Here is a 27,129-nt window from a genome sequence, read left to right as displayed (position 1 = left end):
TACCAGACATTCAACACTGCTCAGCAGCTGTGCACTGGAGCGGGGGAGATCAGAAGTGGTGGGAAACCAATCTGCCACTATTGACCTTCTCATTAAGAAACTCCTGATAAACCCTAAGGAAGTCCAGGCTTCCTCTGAACATAGCTCACAGACCCACAAGCCTAGATAGAGGCCTTGTGTTTTTAGACTTGTGTTTTGGGTGGCATACAAATATGTTAAATAAATTAATAAAGAAATATATATGTTTGGTAGCAGCCTGAACGTTTCCCATTCAAGCAGAGATCCAAGCCATTATTATTATTATGGGTAACAACCTGGTTCAGAGGCTATCTGAGAAATGACAGCCATGACAACGATCAAAAGCCAGGACAAGCAGAGCAATCTCCTTGAGCTTACTCTAGGAATGTTTCAGTCAACTGGGAAAGTCATCTGTGTAACCCAAGGAGGAAGATATGCATTCAAGCGTGTGCGTGCGTGTGTGTGTGTGTGTGCGTGCGTGTGGGGATCAACCAGAAGAAGGAAGGAGAGAAAGCAGAATTTAACAGCAACCCAGCATTAAGGTATGTTCCCAGAACCACATCAAGCAAAAGGGTTTGGGCGGGGGGTGGGGAGGGGAGAGAGAATGCAAACAGCTTATTATTGTTAATATTTTAATGTTACATCTGCAGCATAAATAAAAGGCACATTATAATGTTTGGTAGGAACAGTGGCTGAAAGAACAAGGTGATAAGTGCCAGGGTGTGGTTTTTTTAAACATATTTATTTAATTTTAAAAATCGCAGAATACAAAGATGAAATGCCACAGCTCACCCAGGCCTGTGGTAACAACACAGAGCCACGGGAACCACGGGACAGGCAAAATGCTAGCTTGTGAGGACCTGCTCACAGGAGCACTTAGGTGAATTATTTGTTGGCTTACCAGTTAAGTAGACCCATCTCTCTGCCTTTCTCACCTTCCCCCCCAGCCACGCGGCTATCAAAGGCAGGAGAACCTATGACAAAGTTTCTAGAAAGAGAGAGAGGGGTTGGAACCCCCAGATCTGCATACATTTCAGGAAGTGACACATCAATCATGTCATTGCATAAGGAATTGCAGCCATTGAGGAGGAAAGAGCTGATATATGCCTATATATTTATATATATTTATATATAATTCATTAGATACATATTTCATTTTATGAGATACGAAACCCCCTTTGTGGTTAAGCATTCAGGGTTCTCTTTCCCCCACCCTCCTACCCTCAATGTATTGATCGTAAAAGCTCTCCATATAATATATCTATATTTAAAACAAAAACAAAAAAACAATAAAATCAGGCAGCTACTTGTGGAAAAGAAAGGTGTCCCGTGGATTCTTGCATAACTGCAGTTTTGCAACAACAACAGAAGGCTTTGGGAACATGGTTGGCATCTGCACAGAGATGGCAAGACCATCCGTTTGTGAAGTGGAGCACCTTTGGTAAATCAGGAAGACCTTTTGACAATTCAGACCTGGAGACAAGATGTGGGGTTTCTGAGGTGCCTCATCTACAAAGGCAAAGGTCTTATGATGCTTGTATATGATTTCTCAGACTGCTGGGGCTTCTCTTTCTTTCAACAACGTGAAGACATATTACCAGGCTGAAAAGCCTAGCTTTGGCAAAACTGCAAGAGAACACAGCGTCTCCCTTTTTCAAGAAGAAAGAGGAGGAAGAGGTGGGGAAGAAGAAGAAGAGCGAGACAATGAGAGCAAACGTGACTGGAAACATTTCAAGAAGGGCTGTGTTTCAAAGTAGATTAAGAAGGCAGATGAAAAAACACCAGTCAATGTGTTCAGTGGCTGTGATTGAAGCTTGGTTAGCTGTACTCAAAACCTGAATTGAAAAGTGTAAGCCAAAACAGGAGACAGGAGAGAATCAGTTTCCCTCAATAAGCATGACCATCACCAACCATCACCAACCTCCACGCCAACTCACGCCACAGGACTTAAGGAGGCTTTCCTCCCGATACTGTAGCAAAAGTACTTTTTCTCCAAGGGACTCTAGCTCTTGCATTGTTCAGCATGCAAGCCCCCTTGTATGCTTCAAGTATTGCCAAGTTTCCTGAGCCATCTACTGCAGTGCCGGTTCCCCTAGCAACGTGCTTGCTTCCTTCTTCAGGATTCAAAGGTGGCATCCTTCAAATAATCTGGCTAGGAAGTACCTTCATCTTGCAGTTCTGAGTGCAGGGCTGTGTCATCCTCCTAAGGAGCCCGTTCTAGCTCCTTAAAAAACCCTAGAGCACACAAGGCTTGCAGCAACAAGGAGAACAGAGAAGCCAACACTCAGGGCTGTGCCTTTACTGGAGGCTGCTGCCACAATGCAACTGTAAGGGCAGCAGGGTCTATTCTTCCTCAGTTTGGACAGCCAGCACAGGTGCATCAATCTGCACCTGGATTTCCTAGCCAGGCTCCACTTCAAAGCTGTGATGCAGTCTGGATTCCCTGGGGCACTTGTGCAATTTCTGTAATAACACTCAAGAAATGAAAGCAAGGTCTACAGTTCAGGACACCTTGTGTGCAATGTGCTTCATCTCGCTATCCTTACAAAGAATCCACTCCAACATACCCACAGTATCCATCCGTTAGAATGATTTTCCCCCACACAGGTTTTTGGTCAGAATGTCTCCTCACACCTTGCATAAGAAGGACCTATGAAGAGAATCAACCCTAGAATCCACTCTCTAATTAGAGGCTCACTTCAAAGCAAGTTGTGGCAACACTTTCTTCCAAAACCTCTTGTTTCTACAACTGCCCTGAAACCATCTGAAACACCCTCCTGGAGGGGAAAAGACGTTCTATCATAAACAGCTGTATGGCTGTGCATCTTTTGGAACATGCATGAGTATATACACAGCATATGCCAAAATGATAACGAAATGCCAACTGACGGCAGTATAAAAGGCATTCAGGTTTGACCCAATTCGATCCAGGGGGTGATGGGTGATGTTTATTGCTTCCTCACTTGCTGCAGCCTCTTTGGGAGGTGGGGGATCACCATGAGGAGGGAGAACAGTCAAGATCAATGCTCCAGCTTCTCAACACGCAGCAGTGAGACTCAAGGGAGCATGCAGTTAAGCCTAGTCCAAAGGTGCCGCTTTGCAGATCATTAGCAAATTATCTCTATTTGGGAGAAAGCCAAGAAAGGAGAGTTTGTTCAGCTGACCTTAGACTGCTTTAAACAGCTGTCTCCAACAGAACATAGCCAAAGGCTCAGTTGATATGTCCAAACTGTGGCCTGGCAGCCTCTTGAAATGGAAGATGTGTGTGAAGGGCAGGTCCACAGGGCAAGTCTTTTGTCCAAAGGGGCTCCCCATGACATCTTGGCAGTTTCCCCCATGCCATGGTAAATGGCACGAGCATGATGACCCCCCCCCCCCAAAAAAAAACCCCACTCGCAAACAAATCAGGAGCCCTTCCACACAAACCCCTTGCCATGCAGTCCAGCCTCCCTGCAGTTACACCCAAGCTGCAGCCACACCAGTTTGCACTGACAAAATTTGGCCAGAGGCTAAAATGCAATCCAATAAAACATACAGCGAGTGGCAGACATGCTAGCAGGACTGTCATGACCAATAGCCACACATGGGTTTTGCCTGGCTCCATTCACATTGGGGCTGACCAGAGGCAATGTGGGGGAAAGCATTTTGCCGCAGAGCTGGAGAAAGAACACTCCTGGAGTGGGAACGTACGGATGCGACCCAAGGGGGGAAACCAAGCAAGCAAGCTTAATCCTGCATCTACAGTTTTAAATTAGTGCACCTACGCATACACTATGTTTCAAACATGCACACTATGTACTGAAATAAGCTGCGGAAGACAAACACCGTTGGGGTGTAAATCCCTTTTTCATGGGCAACTGTTCTTATTTAATCCTTGCATGGAGTGATGTCTGAGTTCTTCAGCTAGGGCAACCCAGTATTCTATAGGACTAGACAAGCAACGCCACTTGGGGGAGGGACTGGATAAAGTTCAAGTGCGCCTGGAAAGGAGTTTCCCTCCCCCCCCCAGCTTTTCTCAATAGCCTGCTTCTTTGCACCGGTTGAGGGTAATGGCCTTTCTAGTGTCTTCTGCTCCCTGGTACTGCCCACCCCCTTTCTTCTTGTAGAGAACACCAAGTTACTCTCTCTGATTTTTGGACGTTGCTAGAAACATTAGTTCTTGTATTGGCTTACTCCTATTCTACATCCACAGCATTTGCTGCTTCTTATCCCCAATATAGCTCTACACCGTCTTAGCTAGATTTAAAGCTTCTGCTTTTCTTTGGTTTACATGTATCATACTGAGAGGGAAAAGGTGATATGGGAGAGAGAGAGAGAGAGAGAATGAATGAATGAATGAATGAATAAATGAATACCAAACTAGTACAGTGCAAACCTAAAAAGTGGTGGGGGTGCTTGCATTCATCGTTTTAGGTATAAAGTGCTAGAGTGAATGCAACCCTCTGTGTTTCTTCGATTTGGGTTTGGAGTTTTCATTAAGCTTCAGTTAGCTTCTACAAGGATCAGAGATGACGGGAGCATTTCCTTCTCCATCACCACCCGGACTAACTTTCAGCTTTATTAGGCCCACCTGTCTCCCACCCTAATGCACTTAACACGTTGGAGCCACACAGACCAAACAAGAAAGGCACTGTGAACTTATCTGATGAACTCCAAGTAAGGTGCTGTTCTCAGAACTCAACCTGTAATATTCTTGGCATGTGGGCAATGAGAAGAAACGAGACATCCGGCAGAAAACCAGCAACCTCTCAGCATCTAGGAATCAGCTGGAAATGTGTTCCTAGAAGTCCTAGACCAGAAGCCAGGGCCAGAACCAAGCATTCTGGAGGCCGAGGGTCAAAAGCCACCAGTGGGCAACCTAATGGTGAAGGGAAGGAGGGTGGATATATTTGATACTGGACCCCTGGCATGGGTCCACATATTTTCACTAGCCTTACTAACCAAGCTAAAATTTGTAGTAGCCAGGATCCTGCCCCTTTGCACAATGCTGTGCATGTTTCTGAAGAAGTGGGTCCCACTGTGTTCATTGGGCTTACTCCAAGATAAGTGGGTGTAGAATTGTGTGAGGAGAGCGACTGCGAGAGAGAAACAGGATGCTGGACTAGATGAGCCTTGAGCCTGATCCAGCAGGGCTGTCCTTATATTCTTAATGACCCTGCACACACAGCTGCGAGTTGGGCCCACTGAACTCCATTGGACTTATTCACAGGTAGGCCCCTCCAGTATTCTCTCTAAGGAGTGCACACGTGTTTGAGCTCACACAATTTTTGATGTCCGCTCAGTTAATTTTCGATCCCGCTCAGGCTGAATCAGGAAGGTCCCACTGTGGGACCTTGTACACACTCTGGGGGTGTGCAAGACACACACTGCCTTGATACTGCCACCTAGAACAAAACTCATTCTGCACACAGATGAAAAAGATTACACTGGGAACACTGGGCCCCTCCTTTCCTTAGAGGGGGCAGCTGGGGCTACTTTGTTTTTATGCTTGCTGGGTGATCAGAATGCCTGATGGGTACAGAGGTAATCAGAACCCCTCTCTCGGCCTCCAGCTCAGGGATGGGGGGGCGCATATGTTTCCTTGACTGGACCGCCCAGAAGGTGCAGAACCAAGTGGAGAAGACCCCACTCTTCCTCCCTCTCAGGTTCAGAGACAGGTAGCTGAGGCTTGTTGTTTTGGTACTGCAGTTCTGGCCCTTCAACACGACTCTGAATGTTAATTCCAAAACAAACCCCAGACATCCTCCAAATCAGGGATATGGGCAAGGGGTGGGATAATTTCCTCCACTTCCGGCTCCAAGGGGAACTTGGAGCGGGAAGCTCAAGCTCGTTTCGCTCACCAGAGTCCACCTGAGCATTTGCCACAGCAAGTGAGGTGGCGGAAACTCCTGGGAAGACTGAAGCAGCTCAACAAAGACGTTTTACAGCTGGGTGCTTAACGTCTTTTCAGTCTGAATGATAGAAACCATTGTCGTGACTCTACTGCTCTGGATGTATTATGAACACACTGTAGCTCAGAAGAACAGCATTCCAGAAAAGCTGTAACACATTATTTGCAAGAAATAAGCCAGAAACGCATAACAGTTTCCCCACTAATTTCCCCAACCTAGATCAAGCACCCGGGCCAAAAATCACACATAAACCAAAACATTCCACACCCTATCAGAAAGGAAACAATCTTGTGGGAAGGGTGTACATGCCTGTAAATTAGCAAACTGGATTGGTCATGAAAGCAGGAGTTCCCTGAAGGACACTAACTATGTAGAGCCTACAATGAGAGGAGGGAACGATTCTCTTCAAACAGGGAGAAGGGATTTTGGCAGACAGCCGTGAAGTGGGTGGTAAAGCAAGGTGGGGGTGTGGTGGGGAAACAGGACAGAAGGATTTATTGTTCAATGGAACCAGGACCATCTGTGGATTTTGCTTTAAAAAAAAATCTCCAGAGAAAGGAAGGAGAGCAAAAATGTTTCTAAAAGCAGCTAGAGACTCTCTAAGTTGGGAAAGTACTGAGAGATGATGAACATGACCAAAAGAGAAAAGATAGGAGCAAATTATCTCCAGCTGGAGATGAAAATTTAAGTGGGTATTAATCATCATTAGCCGGCTATCCAGGGAACGCAAGTGACTGTGTGCATAGCAGACAAAAACAAAAGAAAGAACTTTCGTTGTTGCTAATGACTGTAAGATACGTATTTAATACAAAATTGTCTGTTAAAAAGGGCAAAAAAAGCAGTTCACAGTTAAGATTTCATAACATTTTGACACATGCATTGAGGCTTGACCTAAAAAACTTGCTGCACTAGCAAATGAAGTTAATAATAGGGAGTACCCCTTATCATGCCAGTGTATCATAAGCCCCTTTGTAATACTACCACTATAGGGGCACTACCGATGGGTGATCTGGGGCAACAATATTCAAGACTGGAGCTCAGGATCCCCTCTTCGCTTTTATATTTTGCAACCAAAGGACTGGTTATTCTCCTGTCTACATGAAACTTTATAGCAAGTATATGTAGCTCAACAATGCCTGGGAATATCAAGGCACTTATTTTCCCTTTCTGTTAGCATGAGGTTTTCAGCATCAGACAGACATAAAATCAAACCAGTAAGGTTAGTACCCTGTAGTGGACTGCTCAGCAACACAGGAAGATTTTGTGAAACACTTCTATCGGGCAGCAGTGATATAGGAAGATGCTGAAAGGCATCGTCTCATACTGTGCGGGAGATGGCAATGGTATGGCAATACCCCTCCTATATTCTACCAAAGAAAACAACAGGGCTCTGTGGTCGCCAGGAGTCGACACCGACTCAACGACACAACTTTATTTGCCCTGAGGGTGGGGGGGCCTTGACCATCAGAATAATGAGTTAATTAGTAAAGCAGTATTCTTAGATCGGTCACAATGAATAATTGTCTTTAGTTTTCTGTTCTTTATAGAAACAATTTGCCTTTTATGTCTACTGGACAGGGAGGTCTGTGTAAGTACATCATAAACCTTTGGTAGATATAGGGGATCTGCACACTGAGCGCTAAGCATTTGAGGGGGAAACCCCTCCCCCATTTTATGCAATTTCCCCCCTACAAACCTAATATCCCATTTCGTAAATCCCCAAAATGCATGTTCTCCCCTCCCCCTCAAGTGTCTTTCCTCTTCCTTTCAAACATTTAAGTGAGGAGTTGCTCCTCAAGCTTTCCCTCTGCCTGCACCCCTAGTCAGCATCTCCTATATAGGCTTCACTTTGTTAAGGTAAAGCACAGCTTCTGCAAGGTTCTTAGCACTGAACTCCTCTGGAGTTCAACTGCAGAGAAGGGCTTATTGTGTATCTAGGTCTTCTATGCCAAAAGAACCTGTCTTGTACTTAAGCAGCCATTGATTTAACACACAGGAATTAGAATGGGATATTGTGCTTTTCTAAGGGCTTTGGATACATTATATTTTGACCTCAGACCGCGGAACACAGGAAGCTGTCATATACTGAGTCAGACCACTGGTCTATCTAGCTCAGTATTGTCTTCACAGACTGGCAGCGGCTTCTCCAAGGTTGCAGGCAGGAATCTCTCTCAACCTTATCTTGGAGATGCTGCCAGGGAGGGAACTTGGAACCTTCTGCTCTCTTCCCAGAGCAGCTCCATCCCCTGAGGGGAAGATCTTACATTGCTCACACTTCTAGTCTCCCTTTCATATGTAACCAGGGTGGACCCTGCTTAGCTAAGGGGCAAGTCATGCTTGCTACCACAAGACCAGCTCTCCTCCACATGGACTTTCAGAGTGTTCCTCTAAGCAGTAGCTACAGACATCTAATAACTACTGGCAACATCTACCACCTTCTGGTTTTTTTAAAAAAAATGTTAGGACAAGTATATGAATATATATTAGGGATAAGACATAGAATGCCTTGCCTCTGTTCTATATGTTTCACTGGATCCCTGACACAATGATGGATTGCAACTACTGAGAAGCAAGTTCACAGACATATAAGCCAGGGCCAAAGATCCACGAACCAGTTCTATGAGTCCAGGAGGAGCTTAAAAACTTGCTTTTCGCAAACAGCAACCCTGCCCCCATGCCATGTGGCTGGCTGCTTTTGAAACAAAGGACAATTCAAAAGCAGTTTCCCATATGGTATGGGGTGTGTGTGTATATGCATCAGCTATTCAGGAAGGCAAAGTCAAAATTCTACTGGGCTGGCATAAGCCCCATGTTGTGAGCCGTAAACAGCTCTTGGGATTCCAAATATAGTCCTACAACTGCCATTTGTAAAGCCTGAGATGACCCCTGTGCTATCCTGGAAAAATCTATGAATCCCATTCAGCAAATTTGACATTTAGAATTGATGTGGGTTTCTAGCAGTCCCACCACTTAACAGGCAGCTTGCGGGCCATACAAGAACCACCAAACCACAAGGTGGTTTGCAAAGTCTGCAAAGCCTTCCTTTTCTGAAATGATAATCCCAGCTGTCATATCACCTTACAATTCTGTACATGTTTGTGCACAAGCTCATAAAGAAACCGGACTGTTAGAGACGAGAGTTCTGACAGTCACCGTGAGCAGCAGGGGTGGAGGACAGGTAAGGGGCCCAGGAGTGGCTGGCCTGCACAACACGAGGCCTGCAGGCCAGATCTGGCCCACAAGGCTTGTTTTTGCTGGACCGCAGGGCTTCCACTGGGACTTTAAGTTGCTGTCTTCCTGGAGTGGAGCAGGCAGAAGGAGTGCTGGCAGTTGGTCAGTCTGCTAGCTCCCTAGGAGGATTTTGGCCTGGAAAGGGTTAATTGCAGCAGCAGCAGCAGCAACTCCTCTTGGTTGCTCCCTGCAGAGCATGTGGTGCACCCAGCAGCCGCCCCCCCCCCCTTGCTTCATTGCCGGTGTGGCAGGCACCAGCAGCAGAGCATGGCGGCAGCCGGCCTACCCCATGGGCAAGTGTCCTACCAAGCCGCAGTCAGAATAGAGGAAGGGCAGCAGTCAGCCAGCCTCCCTCCTTGTGGACCCATCCAGGCTTCTCATCAGGTGCTGTGCTGGGGCTTGCTGACAAGGGGAATGCGACAGTGGGCTGCCAGGGTGGGCGGCTGCTGCTCTTGATGGCCAACTGGAATGCAGGTCCCACAAGGACTCAAGTGCCAGCCCAAGAACCGATTGGAGATCCTTCAGATCGGGGCTTGTGGGAGGGAAGTGCCCAGGGCTTGGGAAGCTTACATACCTAGCTGTGGGGGGAGAGAGAGGAGGCGATTATGGACAAAGGAGGTCCGGGGGCTGGTGGTTTAACACAACCCAAGAGGAGTTTTGGTCTTGCCCATCAATAGTTCACATATAGATTTGGTTTGTGTTTTCAGTTACATTTTACATGTCTCATTCTCTCTGTCTTTATGTCTTTCTTAAATTAAAAATTTTTTTTACTAACTGCTTTATTTTTTAATAATTAATGTTAATGCAATAATTATGCTGAAAATTGACCTTGGCCCCCACACACTAGGGATCTGCACAAACTGGTCCAGCTGTCCTTCTGTGGACCACTGAACCAGTTTGAAGGTGCGGTGCGCATGCGTGTCGGGCCTTTCCGGTTTGACACTGACCGGGGTGGCAAGGAGGTACACTGCTGCCCTTCGCCAGCTATTTCAAAGGTGCCGGCGGGGGAAACGTGGCTGGGGTGGGAAGCACCCTCCCCCGGGAGCCTCCTGGTGCTGAACCGGCCATCTGCCGGTTTGTGCACATCCCGACCGCATACCAAGCCATGGTTGGTTGCAGTCCACCAGGGCATTTGAGTCGTGCACCCTTGCTCTTGAGGCTTGCTTAAGGACGTTCTACTGGACATTTAACCAGGAACTGTTCTAATCAAGATATACCAATTAGAGCCCAATCCACACATTATGTTCAGTGCATGTCTAATATATGTATAGTGCATGCATGTACAGGTCTGTATGCTTGTACAGTTATTCACATATAACGTTCAGCACACATACAATAGTATACTTCCTATCTGTACCCTGCATTTGAGGGAGGCCTATCATTGGAGGGAACCTGTACCCAGGTCCACTTTTTAAATGATGGCATGTACAGCAATTTACAGAAATATATGTGCATGCATATGGACACTTGTACATATGTACAACATAATGTCCGAATACAGCTTAGGAGATGAGCCATTGCATGGGGTGCAGAACACACTTGCTATGCATACTGAATGTCCCAGGTTCCGTCTACAGCATCTCTAGCTAAAACAATCTCAGGCCACAGGGGGAAGTCCTCTAACTACATTATGTGAGCTACTATGGATCCACTGGGTGATTCAGTAGGAGGCGGCTTGATCAATGGCCCTTTGATCACATTCACCCCTGCTAACTGGGCAAAGAAGCACTTTTTAAAGTGATAGCTCTCATATTTCTCAGGGGGATAACAACTGCTCCTATTCAGCTTAGCACAGTGTCCCTCCCAGTGGTGGTCGTTTCCTTTTAGGGACTGTGAATTCCTTTGGGACACAGAAGCATTTCCCCATTCCTTTATGTAAAACCCCTTTGAGAGTGCTTCTTGTTGAAAAATGGTATAGAAGTATTTTTAAAAAGAATGTTGTAAAAGCAGGACAGAAACAAATGCAATAGTGCTGCTGCTGCTACCACTACACCATTCTCTTTCATGATAGTGCAGCATCACACATAGTGACTGTTAATAAGAAATGTGGTACTAATTCAGATTTCTGATTCAACTCTACCTGGATTCCTTTTTTCTTCTGCATGCTCCATCCTAAAGACTGGTTTCTCTAGTGCCTCTCTGACCCTTTGTGGTATTTATTCAATAATGAAAAGGACTCTGAAATGTTTTTAATAGACACACACAGCAGAGTTGAGCTTTGAAAGGGGCAAAGAAAAAAAAATCACATTATTTCCTCTATCCTCTAAGCTGCTTTCCTGTTCTATTATCCTTAGAGGATCCTGGCTGCACCTGCTGCGTGTTATTATCGGAGCTGTCACTAAGGAAACAGATACCCTGTTGGGACAAGTTATACCCATAGTCCTGGCCTATGTGCATTTTCAACGTATCAAATGATCTGGGAGCAGGAGGGGAAGACAAGTGACAGAATGTCTGAAATGCCTACTAGAAATCTGCGGACAGAGTGAGTTTCTTGCTGCTTTTAAACAAATGAGGAAGGAAAAGGAAAAATAAAGTCACTGAAGAAAGATCATGGTAAAGCAAGGAAACAGGTGGAGAAACAATGATGGTGAGGCACTGAGAAGCTAGAAAGAGAAGAGGGATAAGAGAGCCTCCTCATTGAGGAAAATCTGCACTCATTTCAACATGTCCACGTCATGCTGTGGATACTGCTGGCCCTGAATAGATTTTATATAAGTATGTGTATGTTTATTCTATAAAGTACACTTGCCAAGATGTGGGGAAAACGTGAATAATGAAAAATGGGCATTCTATGAAGTCATATGCTAACAGCTGTAGCACAAATATCACATAGCACCCTCCTCTCTTGCTCAAAATTCAAGCTAGAAATAGACAACAATTACCCAGGTAGCAAGAGGTCAAGGCCAAAAGGACACGGACACACACACACACACAGAGCTTTGGCAATATACAGAGGCATCCAGAAGCAACAATTCCAAGTGCCTTTAAAATGTCAAGTTTGATTTTTGTTTTAAATCTACCTCATTTCAGTGATGATCCAGGAATCCTGCATTTGTTCTGTAAGGGGTGGATGAGAGGCAATGGATGCATCGTTACCCAAAGCAAAGGGAGAAACCATTAGAAAGAAGAAAAAGAGGGAAAGCAGGTTGGAATACATGTCCAATCTTCTCATTTTCAAAACAAACAGTTCATGATTTAAGGCCACAAGTCTTAATAAGATCATCAGGTTAAATGTGACAGCTGATCGACTGAAATGTGCAGAATTTAAAAGCATTTTGAAGTCTTTCAGATTTGTGACCTGGGAGAGACTCTGCAGCAAGGCAAGTCCTGTATCATCCCAGCTCAACTTTGTATGACAGACAGACAGACAGAGAGACAGACAGACAGCAGCCAGGTACCTTGCAAACTCAGGGAAGCCTACCATTAAGCATAGGATGGCATACAGTCTGCATATTTCCCCCCATTTCTACACCCTCAAGTTGCTTAATTTATTCTTCTGCCAGACTTGAGAAGGAACGAGAAGCTCTGCAGTGTGCTAAAGTTCTGCCCTCTGATCACTGTTCACCCTCCTCCTGGCATCTGACACTCTAGGTGTCACTTCCCAATGTGCTTTCATAGGCGTACACACGGCACAGCTACCCGCGGATGCAAATGGGCGGCATGTGTGCTGCCTCCGTCCTCCTGCAAACCACATGGGTGCAGCTAGTGACGGTGTGGGAAGCTCCATGCAAACGGCACTGTGCCAGGACAGCTTCGCCCAACCCTCACTGGGAATCCTGGGAGTTGGGTGGAGCTGCTCTGAGGCAGCACACCATTGGCACGGAGCCTCCCATGCTGCCACTAAGCCTGCCAACATGGTTTGGAGAAGGATGGAGGCAGTGCACATGCTCCCCACTTCCATCTGCAGGCTGCGTGGTACGTAAGCCATGGTTACCTTCACAGTCATGAGGATTAAGACCTTTCTCTTTCCTCTTCAGCCCCCAAAATAGAGCTCCTCGGGTACTGAAATCTGTACCAGCTAAAGGGTGACCGAGGAGAATAAACACAGGCCTGATCCTATGCAGGGCCACAGACTACACAATCTGTGCAGCACACAAAAAAGTTTGCCGTTTCCACTGCAAAACACCCAGAAATCACAGCAGCTAATGGTGAAGGTTCTTTCTTGCTTGACAAGTAATTTGGGGACGGGTGGGATGGTAAATATCAAACCCACAAAGTCATGGAGGCTACCACCTTCAGAGCCTTGAACTGGAGTCCTGTGTGAAAGTGCAGAACTGAAGGGCCAGTGAAAGTGGTAGAAGACACACCAGAGATGTATGAAAGCAGCGGGATGCTAAAAAGGAAAAAAGAAACCCCAAACGGGCAGCTCCAGCAACATGTCCCAGCCTCTTCCAAGAGCTGCTTTCCTTCGCTAAAGGGGCCAACTCAAAAAAGCACCGTAAGTAGCCAAGCTAAGGGAGGCTTAGTGTTAGCACAACTTATACCTGAACATTAACCATTAAGACCACGCTGAACAAGGCAATGCGTATGATGGCTGATCATGCTTGGGAGATGGTGAAGCTGCTCAGCCTGAAGTCATCCTAAAGAAACAGATGGTCACGTGACGAGAACAGCTTTGGGCCAGGATCTGTGTGGGATAGACTGTTTAGAAGCTCCTTAGCTGCCCTTAACTCACTTGAACAAAAACAAAAACCTGTATCCACCCCAGATTGATCAAGGGGCTTAGTTATGATCAGTCTCTCCTGCTGCAAGTTCTTATTGGGAAGTTCTGTGTCATGTGGTTTGTGACATCATCTGCCAGCAGACTGGGACTGCGGAGCCATAATGACGTGCGACTGCATAGGCACGTTCAGTTCTGTCCTTTGGCTTGCCATCTGAGTGAGGACCGAAGTGGCAACAGCTTCAGCTGCAGAGCGAACATTCAGCCCGTTTGGGGAGGCCGTCAGAGAACTGTGCTGGATGACAGGAGCAGGGGAACCAGTCGGCTCAGAGCTCTCCTTGGGGCTTTCTGATTTTTCAAAGAAAAAAGAAAAAGACAAAGCAGTTATTAAAACAGCATCCATCACATGTTAGTGTTTAGAGAGGTCTACAGGTCTAATAGAGAACACACCTGGGCAATCGCTCTGGCCCCTCTCACCACATATGTTTCTCTCCTGCTATTTTCAGTGAGCTCCCACCAGGTGGGCTGTTGTTGTTTTTTTTTAACATGATTCACAGAAAAACAAAAGAGATACAGCTGCTAGCTTAGCAAGAAACTGCATTTTGATGGTGTTTAATTAACTTGTCCAGATCCGCAGCTTCTGATGATCTGCTAGAAAGTTAGGTGAGGGGCTGACACCCTCCAGACCATGTCCTGTGATTTTTCACTAGGTGGTACCACTTTCTGAACACAGTGCAATTCACTTTGAAAATGCACCAGTTTTATTGCTTAGTCACAGGCTATGATAATTAGGGCCGAAACATTTGGTCAATTTAATTTCATTAGATCACTTAAAATCCTTCTAAAAGGTGCCCCCACTTCATCAGGCAGTAGCTTTACACATTTTAAAATGATTTTAATTGCAATAAAAACAGTGGAGCAGCTGACACCACCTTAGAAGAGGCATTCCCTCTTCTCACATATAAGGGAATCCCACTTCTAAGATGGCCCTTGATACTTTTGCAAGCACCACTTGGTTGCCCTCTTTCTTCAGACCTATAGCTTTTACTAATAGGAAAATTTATGCAGATCCATTAAACCCATACAAATAATTAAGTAATAATAATACTAGTAATTCACTTTGAAATGCTGTGTATTAATGTCAGACATGCAAAATGATAGTGAAAGAGCCTTAATAGCTCCTGCACTTTGAAATGCTGTAGAGAGGAAGCCTGAATTGCTGACAAGTTATTTCAATCAGGCTGAGCATTCCCCAGTGTATTTCTGCACAAAGAGGCATGGCCTCATTTCCCTTCTGCCACCAGCAACCATTCTGCAGTCTTTATTGTCACATTGCCCCCTACCAACCAACATTAATCTTTTCCAGGAAAGGAAATATCTACATTGCTTCTTTTGAATATGGAAGCACAGTTTGCAGTCAACAACACTTTCAATTTTAATCAGTGAAAATCATCATTATATGTGCTGTAAGATGTCATAGATAAAAGGCAGTTTGACATACTATTGAAATGCACTTGCTTGCCAATTTCCAATGATATTTATTTTATTTTTATACATTTCTATACCGCCCCAAATCAAAGTCAAAGATATAGCAGCAGCACAACACTTCCAAGCCACACTAAGTGACAAAAAGGAAGTTAAGAGAACTCATGAATGGATGGATGGCGTGTACTCATGTGGCATATAGCCAGGCATATAGTCATGTGGCATATATTCTTACACAGCAGTTCCCACAGGGCCTTAGAGTGGTGCACACTGCGTTAGCTCTGGAAGGGGAGGAAGCATCTCACCTCATCTTGGAATGTCCTGCTGCTGCTCTTTGCGGATGTGCAATTTGTACCCAAAGATTGCTCACAAATTAAGCAAATCACCTTGGGGCATTTACTTATGAGCAGATCTATGGCTAAAAAAGCTCCAGTTTCCTACCAGAAAAAGAGCCTGTTCTAGCTGGCAAATTTGCTAGAACAGGACACTCCATTTCAAACAGAATAATCAACTGTTGCTTCAAACAAAGCCCTCCTGGTTGACAAATTTGCAAGGGCTGCAGTCGATCTGCCAGCCAGGGAAGACTCCATTTCAAATGAGATGCTGGAAGCTTCCCAGTCCACAGATCTGATATCACATGTAATGCCATTTAGACGCTGTGTGGAACGAGAAACCTATTTGCCCTGGAGCTAACTGGGAAGTAGAGCATGGATCAGTGTTAGAATCGGATACAAATACCACCAGCTGTTCTTAGCATATATTCCAGAAAAAAAGCGGGTACAAACACACTTAGTGTCCCCAGTCAAGATCAATGACAAAACTGCCACTGCTGGTACTTTTGTTCATCTGTGTAACCTAAAATGCAGGTGGAAAATCCAGCCCAATTACATGTACATTACAATCATGTTTTAAGGCAACATTCACATGTTGTTTAGAGCTATTTCCCAAATTTTGAATGAGCTACTGGTTTAGTGTTTCAGAGCCCACCTGGTGGGGGGGGGGGGAGAACCCTTAGCATGGTAGACTGCAGTGAATGGTAGACTGCAGTAAATTTTGCTTTATTCTCTCTTTGTAGTGCATGATATTCTGATATTTTCTTCCCCACCCCGACAAATAAAAAATGATTTACAAGGTATTATAAATGAAAAAACAGGTATGCATGAGGAAGCTATAATTCCATCCACACTCTCTGGCATTTTTGTTCTAGTCACAATTCTCAAGAATAATTTAAAAACTTGCGCTCTGTGTGCACGTGCACAGAAAGAATTTTGTTTGTATTGTTCAGATGCAAATGGCATTTGTATTCCTGCAGCAAGTAGAAAGCCAAGACCAGAAACATGAACTACAAACCACATAAGTTAACGGGGAGAAATACAACAAAACCCACACCACCTTTTTGCATTGTACACAAAGGAAAAGCTTTGGGCGGGCAGGGAGAAGAATGAGGAGGCTCAGTTTCATTGCCACATTTCTCAAACTGTGAGTCACTGTAGTGAATCAAAACAAGCTGCATATGCCAAGAGTCCCGCAAGGCATGCTTTTGTGTTCACTACCTGCACGTGGCATTTCTGAAAGCTCACAGAAGTGATGCCCTCGTGCCACATGAACAACTTTTTATCAAGTCTTGTAGGGTCCCTCTCTCTTTTTGCATCACTATCGGACAATTAAAGTTATTCTGCTAAAACCACCCTGCAAAGCTATGCAAAGAGTCAGCCCAAAGGCTATTTTGCCCCAACTTTCAAGCAGTCCACACAGACAGATTCCACATATTACTAACAGGGGTGATGCAAGAGATTGGAAGGATTCAGACTGAGGAAATTGGATTGGCGGGGGGCGGGGGGAATGAAAGGAATGGAAGAGGAATGAGGAGGAGTCTCAGCAAACATGGCACCTTTCCTGCTCTTTCCTTTGGCTGTCGCAAATACTGCCAGTCAAACTGGGAGATTCAGCTGGAGGGAGCAGCTCATGCTTGAGCCTCAAGCCAACCCAAACCCTTCAGATCCCTTTCCAGCCTTACGGCCTTCATTCCCCCACCCCCGCAACCCGGCTGACTAATCTACAGTAGTCCTTTAAGTCTACACTGGCTTCCTACCAATGAAGCATTTCCTATTTTGCATTGGGGCAGAGAATAAGACCCGTTTTACATTCACCTGTACTGGCTTGGGTGTGAATGTCTCCGTGGTTGCTTCAAATGCCAGTGGTCCGTCCTCCTGTACCTGAGATGCCAACAATCTCCCAGGGGCATCTGGTAGGTAAACGGTGTCAGGACAAACCACGTGGATGGAAGTTTCTGCATACTCTGACTGGCATGGGATCAACTACAGTGATGTGATGCAGCAGTTTAGTCCCCTGAGATTGAGGATGAGATGGAGGCTTCCACTGTGCTTGGGTATGGCAAAGTATGGGGAGTAGAACTCTGCCCCTGCTGTCTCTAGCACTTCTTCTATGGTGTCTTTCTCCAGGAGGGAGGTGACCTCTTCCTGTAATACTGGTGTAAGTCTGGTGGTGATGGGCTGGGACATGGTGGTGGTGTTGAGGAAAATTCACAAGTGTAACCTAGTTGTATATTAGTGAGGACCCCGGAATCTGCTGTGATTTGTTCCTAAGCATGAAGGTTAGGTGACAGCCGGGTTCCTATGCAGGCCAAGATGTGGCAGTCATTGTTTCTTGGAGAAGGAGGACTGTTGTCTCTGCTTCTGAGTTGGGGTCTTTTGGAGATCTATGGCTGTCTCCTACCATACTGGGAGTATCTTTGGCGATAAATGTGGAGTACTAGATCTGGATGCCCGGTTACGGAACCATCGGCTTGGTCTGTTGGTGAGAGTTAGGTGTTTGGAAGCTCATGGACCTTGCTGTGTTGCGTAACATTTGCACTTTCTGCAAGCTGTCATCCGTTTTGTCCCCAAATAGTGCATATCCAACAAATGGTAGGTCTTTAATCTGTACATGGGCTTCATGGATGAGGCCTGGGAGTGGAGCCAGACATGTCTCCGAATCATGATGGAGGTTGCCATTACTTTAGAGGGGCACTCTGCTGAATGATGCACAGAGTAAAGTTCTTGATTGGCTAGATGTGCTGCCTCTCTCAAGAATACCTTGGCAGGTTCTTTCTTATCTTGTGGAAGATTGTCCACAAATGGGGTCAGTTTCTCCCGAAGGAAATGATTGTATCTAGCATTATACGCCTGGTAGATGGCTACCTTGAGGTGAAGTGCCAAGACTGAGTATAAATGTTTTCCCAAAGGAATCCTGCTTTCGTCCTTCACGGTCTGCAGAGGATGATGCCACCTGCATTCTGTTCTTGGACTGGGGCATTTTGACCACCACTGAATTGTGGGTGGGGTGTTTCTGGAGTAACCTCCCGGACTGTGTGGACACAATAAAAGTTCTCTAGCCTCTTGGTTAGTTGTGGCAGAGATGAAGGTTTCCTACAGCACGCCTTGCCTATGTCCATAAGTGGAACATTCACAGGTAAGGAAATTGGTGAGCGGGAATCAATGTCAATGAGACCAAAGAGGACATCCAAATCACTCTTGCTCTGCTGAGCCAACCTGATGCACAAGGATGAGGCCATCCTGTAGATATAGTCTGAATACAGCTTGTAGTCCTTGGATGGTGAGTTTGGTTTTGGATCGACTAGAAGCTCATTAGGGTAGGAACCCAATGAAGCCAGTTCTGAGTGGGTGGACAGAGTCTCCTCTGCTTCGCCTTCTGAATCTTCCTCACCTTTGGACTCTAGGTTGTCTTCGGTCAGTTCTACCTCTTGTGTCTGTACCGAAGGGACTGGTTTCTCTTGGCCCAAGGGTGTCTGTTTAAGGTGGGGAGGCAGCCTGAGGCTTCTACAGCAGCGGGACCTCCTTTCTGGCATGTTAGTTAGGGTCCACAGGAACTTGTGGCGTCTTTGGCTGTGTCCACTCCCTAGGTTGTGTACCTTGAGTATAGGATGACTGATGGGTGTGCCTTTGATCACGATCGGGATTGAGGGCAACCTCGATCCCGAACGTGAGTGTGCATTCGGGATGGAATGTGTCCATATTGCTCTTCCCATAGGTTGTATGAATCTCAGTATTGATTCATACCAAAAGTGGGTAGCAGTCTGATTGTCAGTACTGGCCCAAGCTGTACCTATCTCCGGAACTGTAAGAGTGTCTCTACCCTGTGTCTTGGTATTGGTCATAATGTTGACAAGCATCCCACTCAGGTCAGTACTGGTTCCAATGGTGGTAGTCTCCATAGTATGGGTTATGGTGTTGCCACAATTCCCGGTGAGGAATTATCGAGTCTGGAATAGGGGTCTGCACAAACCAACAAACACAGTTTGGTTTGAATATGAATCTATTTGAACCAAAATGCATTGCTCTGAACCGGTTCGGTTGAATCAACCTGGCAGTCCATTTACTCAAACCAGTTTGGGCAGCCATTACTTGTAAAGGGGAATACGGTGAGTACAGGGGGGACCTTAAAATAGTAAGAGGCGGCCGGGTCAGACCGGGCAAGGAGATGGCGAGAGAAGGAAAAGGTGCTTACCTAGGTGGCGTGGTTGCCGGCACTGCCGCACGCCCTCCCAGTGTGGCCCCAAGCGCTCCCCTCTCCGTTACCAAGCTGCCAGCTTGGCGGAGACTCAGTTCTGGCCTCCGCACATGCGCAGATGCCATTTGCCTGGCCATGCAGCTTCCGCACATGCGCAGATGCCATGCAAAAGGCCTCTGCACATGCACGGAGACTAGAACTGAGCTGGCGGCTTGGTAAAGGAGGTGTGAGCATGCTTAGAAACGTTCTTGGGGCAGCACCAGGAGGGTGAGCAGCAGCGCTTACCCAGGCCGCACCGCCTGGGTAAGCACCTTTCCCCCCTCTCTCACTGCCTCCCTGACCACCCTTTACGGTGCTGAAACAGTTCGCCCACCCCCGGTTCAGACTGTGATCAAACCCCCGAAGCCAGCCCTGCTTGAGGTCTGGATGAAAATCTTCAAGTTAGTAGTGGACACCTTCATTTCCCTCTAAGGGTGGTCCCTTGGGGTCAGAATAAATGTCTTTGATATCTGAGCAAGGACCTGCTAGCTTGTCGGGTTCCTCGGGCTCGAAGATCAGGTCTTCTTCAGGCTTGAAAATAGGCTCTTGCTGTTTGAGATCAAGGGAAGTGTTGGTGTAGAATGTGCCGACTGCGGAGATTCCTGCCTTGCCTGGCAGAGCTGAAGGGAAGCCCTATCTGCTGGTATATACTTGAGCCAAAAGGTTGTTGTGTCCATGATACCAGTGTTGTTGCTGGAGTTGGGGGATGATCAGTGGAGATTGCCTTTGTGGTGAGCGCCAACTTCTTTTTCCTTGTTGGCTTTAGAGGTGCCGAGGGGTCCCTGGTTTGCCTCCTTATCTTTGGTATTTTAGGCAGACCGGGTAGGATTGGGTCTTGGAGCCCAACGGGCAAAGCGGCTGCTCTTCTTTTTTAAGAGCATAGACTGCATCGTCAGGGCTGAAGCCTTTGGTACCAACGTCGAAGCGAGAGGAGCTGTGGGCTCAAGGTTCAGATTGTGACACAAGCTTGGTACGGTGAGCTCGTGGTAGTTGGTATGGAAGTCAGTATTCCTGGCAAGCCCGACATCGCGGCCCGAGTGCCCCAGCACTGTATAGTAGAAGGAATCGAAACAGGTTTTGACAACACTAGCGCTTGTTCCCAAAGCCATGAATGAAGCCTGGATGCCCTGTTTTTGCGGGCTTTCTTCGTAAATTTTAGGTAGTGCATGCACAAGTTGTTATATGTACCTTGCTGAGGCAAAACAAGCAGTGTCTATGATTGTCGGTTGAGGAAGTTTTGTCTCACACCTCATGCACCATTTGAAAGTGAACTTACTGGCCATACGCTGATCACACTTTCCTGCCCGCGGTCATGGAGCAAGGCTGGCGGCGGCCTGTGTTCGGCCACTGCGGCCCCTGGCCCCGCATCTGATGTCAGATGCGAGCCCGGCTAGCCATACCCTCACATCTGACGTCAGACGCGGGGGCCTGGTCTCCCTCCCAAATGGGGCCATGCGGCCCCATTCGGAAGGCAGATCGGCCCGTGCTGTGTTGGGTAGTGCAGGCCGGAGTGACTCTCCCTGCCTTTAAAGGCAGGGATAGCCGTTCCGGCCACACTGCCTATGCAGCATGGGTCGATCTCCCTCCCAAGCACAGCCACCCCCGCTCCCTCCCTCTGCACTAGCCCCCGCTGCAGCATGGGCCAATTTCGTTCCCAAACAGGGCCGCATGGCCCCGTTTGGGAGTGAAATAACGCCCCCCCTCCCGCATCCGACATCAGATGCGGGATGTGTGTGTTGGGGCCGCAAGGCGCATGCCCCGCTTGGCGTCTGCCCGGGTTCTTTGAACCCGTTCATCCAATGGTGGCTCTGCCCCTGCCTGCCCTTCATATCCCTGTTGGGGTTGGCAGGAGCAGGAGGTAAAGACGGGGGAAGGGGGCATGTAAGGAAAGAAAAATGCAAAATTAAAAAGAAGGAAATACCAACTAAATTAGAATAGGCAGAAGAAAATGTGGAGAAGGATTTTTAAAAGTCTTTTTTAAAAAAGAAGAAGCCTGGAGTGTTCCAGACAAAGTCAATCTATTGGCAGACTAGGGAAGACTGAGGGAAAGGGCTATGCATGTGCATAATGAGGGAAAGGTGTGGGGTTCTTGCCAAAACTACAAAGAAGACAGGTGCTTGGAATGTTCCTGGTGTGGTCTTTGTGCAGGTGCAAAGCCCAAAATGTGTAATGCAGAGAGACCACATTGAAGAAGAATAAAATTGGGCGGAGGGGAGTGAGACATTAGTGGCTTGCCTAAGATCAACAAGTGAATCCATGACTGATGATAATAGAACCAGGGACCTCTCAACTCATACTCTAAGCTAGGCGTGCTCAACAGGCCCCCCAGCTGTTTTTGGACTACAACTCCCACAATTCTCAGCCACAGCAGCCAATAGCCAGGAATTATGGGAATTGTAGGCCAACATTTGCAGGAGGGCCGAAGTTGAGCAGGCCTGCTCTAAGCTATGACACTACACCAGCTACAGATTCTAGGGGAGCATTCTATTTGTCCTTATAATGATCATTTCAGTGTCTTTCATGAATGCTGAAGTACTCTGAAATGCTATTTGTAGATTCAAAATCTAAGAGTTCTACCGTCATTTGCCCTGAAGGCATGTTCAGGGTCCTCAACTTACCGAGATAACCTTGTGTTTTCTTCTGTAATGCAGTGACTGGGCAATCCTTGTGAGCCAACAGTAGCTGTTTGAGTTGAGCAACTTCGTTCCTTAATAGTGTAACTTCATTCTGTGAGAAAGGAAACAGCATTGATCTTCACTGAATGCATTCATATGCCCATCCTTTAACTGCTGTCAAAAATTCATTTGCAACAGCTCCACAAAAAAATCAGAGGAATTGCACAAAATGAGTATTAAGTACAGTGATGGCCCCAGATATTCTGCTGCCTGAGGCAAAGGATGATCTGGCACCCTCCCCATTCCATCTACACTAATGGCCTGTTTATATTGCAGAATCAAGTGGCAACCCTTTTCCTGGACTGCCCACTTGTATTTCTACAGTACAGTATGTCCAGGGGGAAGATTTGCACTGAGGTTTGGAACTGAGGTTTGGTGGGGGGGGAAATATTCAAGAATGCAGTCCTAATCTAAAATTATGAGACTTGTAACCTTAACTGAAATGGTTAAATCTATGAAAATCTTTACTGGCCCTGATGACACTTTGCCCCTCAGTTGTTATTGCTAGCAGATAGCTGAACGTTTATTTAGGCAATTTCTGTTGCTGTCTGTTTGGTTTAGCCCCCCTATCTGCTAAAAAGTACAAACACATTTCTAATTTTAAGAAAATAGTATTTATCTACATTTCCCTGATCCTAGTTAATAAAAAAATTCCACCAGTGGAATATAGTCTCAGGTTCATTCTTTGATAACTGCAGGTAGAGCTGGGAAAGATCCCTATCTCAAACCGAAGAGAGCAGCTGCCCAGGGGTGTAGCAAGGTTGGAGTGGGCCCAGAGACAAGATTTTAAAATTGGCCTCCCCCCTCACTGAAGCTCAGCTCATGAAGTAAAGAAATCTTACATGAGGCTGAATAGTGGTAACAAAAAGCACTATATAACTATAACTATATCTATTTATATTTATTTATTTGATTTATATACCACCCTTCCAAAATGGCTCAGGGTGGTTTACAATACACACACACACACACACACACACACACACACACACACACACACAGACACACAGCCTATGTGCCACAATAGAAAATCATCCTAAATTATTTTTTGAAAGGTTTTGTAAATTGTGGATGATGCAAGTCATTTCATGGTACTAGAGAAAGACATGCTGTTCTGGTAGCTCTAGGTCTTAACACGCACATCAATTTCGGAGGATGAATACAACTGAAGGAAGCCTGGGCGGGTGCGTGGCTGGGGGAGTCAGTCATGTGACTTGTGTCTAGGGGTCCCCCAAAGTAGTGGGCCCCCAGACAACTGTCTCCCCTTGCCCTCTTATAGTTACACCCCTGCAGCTGCCAGTCAGTGTATGTAAACAATACTGAGCTAGATGAACCAATAGTGTGATTCAGTATAAGGCAGATTCACATGTTCAGCCATAGGAAGTGAACATGAAAATCTAGAGAGGAGGATCTAGGTATAGTTCCAATGCAGTCACCTTGGACAGTCAATGCATAGCAAAAGAGACTACATTCACAGGCAAGGCTAAATCACATTTAACTCCCAAAGGAGAGTAAGAGCTTTCTCAACAAATGTCTCTGAATGGCATTTCTTTTAAAATCACCATGGAGTTCTGCTACAGGATGGTGCACAGTAACTTGCAATACCTCTTAAAAGTCCATCAAAACAGAGGAAACAACATAATCAAATCAAAGTGTTAGCAGAAAACAAGAGTTTAGCTTAGAGACTTAGTTTGGCCACTTCTTAAGGCTGCAGCATTTAATAGGAGGAGGAGGAGGAGAGGCGAGGAGGGTTAGACTGATTAAAAGCCTCTTGAATTTCTAAAAAATATATTCCCAATTAATTGGGCAGCAAATAGTACTGTAGTTCTAACATCAGTGACTAAGGAGTAAGCTCCATTGAACACACTGAAATTCACTTTGAGTAAAGATGCACAGGACCTTTTCAGAATTTTCAGGACCTTTCAGAATGCATGGGAGCTTTTCAGAATTGTGTTTGTATCTCTTAGAAACATAAAGAGGTGGGGACACATTGCCTTTAAGCCATGTGCAGTATGGGACACTTCTGTGCAACCCAGAAGCTATTGTCAGAATACTCAAGTTTGTGTTTTTTTAAACACTCAAAGGTAAGCCTTTGGTGGTGATGGTGGTATAACAAGATTGGTGGGGTTGCTTTCTTATTAAAATCTTGTTGATGCTGCCCCTTGGGCAGCGTCTGAAAATGGAGCACACAACATACAAGCCTCTGAACTGAGAGGGGGATTATCTCTTTTAAAAATCATTAAATCCATTCCCCCTAATATGGTGCTAGGAAACCGAGAGAGAGAGAGAGAGAGAGAGATTAAGTCCCAGTTTAAACAGAGATAACATCTCCTCTTCTCGGCTACCTCAAGGAAGAAGTGGCGAGTACTGAGACCTCCCCAGATCCACCCCGGAGAGACATTAACTGAAGCTGTGCTGAGCCTCTGCCAGCTCTGATCGCAGGGCACCAACTCCTGGCTTCAAGAGAAGGGGAGAAACCAGCCGCAGCAGCAGGGGCTGCTGCAAGGAAGCACCGAGCAGCCTCCCCAGCAGTCAGTTTTGTATGTGGAAGCAGCAACAGCCCTGGAGAGGCCGAGGAAGCACAGCTATCCTCCGGCTCGTCTGGCACTCTGTCCACCGGCCACTGCAGGAGTGGCTGGCTTCTTCTTGTCGTTTTCTCCCCAAAGAGGAAATGGAGAAGACAAAGGCTGTGCTGGGGCACTTGCTTCTTCCACTTCCTCTCTGGGGCGGGGACAACAAAGAAGCCGGCTGCAGCTGCTGCTATAGCAGCAGCGATGGTGGATGGGCAAAGTGCACCCTGGGACGGCAGCAGTGGACTGGCAGGAAGGTGGCAGCAATGGACTGGCAGGGCACCCACACTTGTTGCTCTGTGTGCACTTGCTGCTTGAGACTTCCACCTTGCCCCGGCTCATGAAAAGACCACCCTGATGAGGTATGTATTCTGGGTGTGAGCCCGCTAGCCAGCCCAACTTTTTCTCGTTATTGAAATGATCCTTGGGGTCTTGTTTTTTGGCATTTGAGCTGCCTTGATCGTATGCATTTTTTTTGACCTGGTGTTGAGCAGGGCCATGCCAGGAAAAAAATAGGATGGGTTTTTAATAAAGTAAAATTACTACTACTAAAGTAACACTGACATCGAAAATGCTATAGGGTTTTTTGTTGTTCAGCTCAAGCCCATGAAAAAGGGATGGCTAACAGAATCAGACAGTCGGTCGCTCGCTCTCTCTCTCTCTCTCTCTCTCTCTCTCTCTCTCTCACACACACACACACACACACACACACACACACCTCGCCCTCCAAATATTCCGGCATATTCTAAGCTTGGAAGAAGGTTTAAGACCCAAATGTGTTTCCATCACTGAAATACAACAACGGCCAAGATTTCTCCCAAGGAACCCAGCCAGGTCACAAGGACTCTGTTCAAGCAACTGGGCAGTGGGAAAGCATCGCTAGGGAATGCAGATTCTACTGAAGAGCCATGGTACAAATGGGACAGAGTCCCAGAATGCCTTCTGCTTCCAAGCTTTATTAATATAGTTGCATGGAATGCTGCCACTATTCTTAGTCCCCAATATGCAGGAATGGCCTGCAGCGGTTACAGGTCACAGCCTGTTTAAACATCTGAATAGAAGCTGCTTGCACTTGTAACCTTGCCATAGCGGGTCTGCAAGCAGCATTCCAAAGGCAGAGTTTAAGTTCTTTATAAAGGGGCAGGGAGATTAAATCAACACACGCAGAGAGAACTCGGAGTTCTTTTTGGTGGAAGGGCAGCCCTTACCTGGTGAACACCTGTACTTCTTATTGTGGGGAGGGACATTCAACACTGAATTAGGTCCTGCCTCCAAGGGACAGGATGGCGAACTAAAAGTCTCTCCCTAGAAGGTAGGGACTTCCCACCAGTCTTCAGAAGGGTTAAACCATGTTAACTGTGAGAGGAGAATTCCATAGAAGAATTGCGAAAGAAGTGACTCCTGACTGCCACCACTAACCACCAATGTATCAAACCAGGTCGAATGTCGATATAAGGCAGCATGGGACACTAGTCTGCCAATGGTAAACATGAGAAGGAAAAGGGAAAAACAAGAACCAAAACAACACATCAAGCAAAACTGTAGGCATTTAAGAAAGGATCTGAGCCGCTTCACAGAGTAGGAAAACAAACAGAAGTTCACCAGGTAGGAGGACATTAAAAAGCAGCACACTCCTCTGAGGGAAGAGATCCTTCACCACCGGTAGCAGTGGCATAGCAAGCTACAAAGGGGCCTGTGTGCAAGAATATAACTTGGGCCTCTTCAAATGACTTCTCCATAGGAATCAATGGGAAATTCAAAAAGGTTAGTCACTCCCAAATGGCTGGGCAGAAAGGTCTGAAATTTCAAAGGGCATTAAGTTAAATTAAACATTTAATGCTGTCACATGATTATACCATTAAGTGTGTGGAATTTCAAATTTATTTTATTTATTGTTAAATTTATATACTGCCTTTCATTAAAAAATCCCAAGGTGGTTTACAAACATTTAAAACAATATTGATTCACTTGTTGATTTTTAATGAATTGGAAAAAAGTTTGTAGAACTGTTTAAAAGTGTCATAATTGAT

At 46.1% G+C, this 27,129-nt stretch overlaps 1 protein-coding gene across 6 annotated transcripts in view; it reads right to left on the bottom strand.

The window, feature by feature from the left end:
* Nucleotides 1-739: 739 nt before the first annotated feature.
* The window catches only part of LOC128345133 (cyclic AMP-dependent transcription factor ATF-7), a 170,841-nt gene continuing 144,451 nt past the window's right edge, over nt 740-27,129 (bottom strand). For 4 of the 6 annotated variants that reach the window (XM_053296593.1, XM_053296596.1, XM_053296595.1 and 1 more), the window contains 2 exons: nt 22,473-22,581; nt 740-14,148 (listed from right to left, as the gene is read on the bottom strand). In XM_053296593.1, coding sequence (XP_053152568.1) covers nt 13,931-14,148; nt 22,473-22,581 — 327 coding nt within the window. In that variant the 3' untranslated portion in view covers nt 740-13,930. The remainder of the gene's footprint in view (nt 14,149-22,472; nt 22,582-27,129) is intronic. The other 2 variants (XR_008316277.1, XM_053296597.1) reach the window with 2 other exon arrangements.

Source organism: Hemicordylus capensis, chromosome 2 (assembly GCF_027244095.1).
Source record: "Hemicordylus capensis ecotype Gifberg chromosome 2, rHemCap1.1.pri, whole genome shotgun sequence".
In the NCBI taxonomy this organism is placed as follows: Eukaryota; Metazoa; Chordata; class Lepidosauria; order Squamata; family Cordylidae; genus Hemicordylus; species Hemicordylus capensis.
The sequence above is the reverse complement of the archived record's forward strand: the minus strand, read 5'-3'. Positions and strand labels throughout refer to the sequence as shown.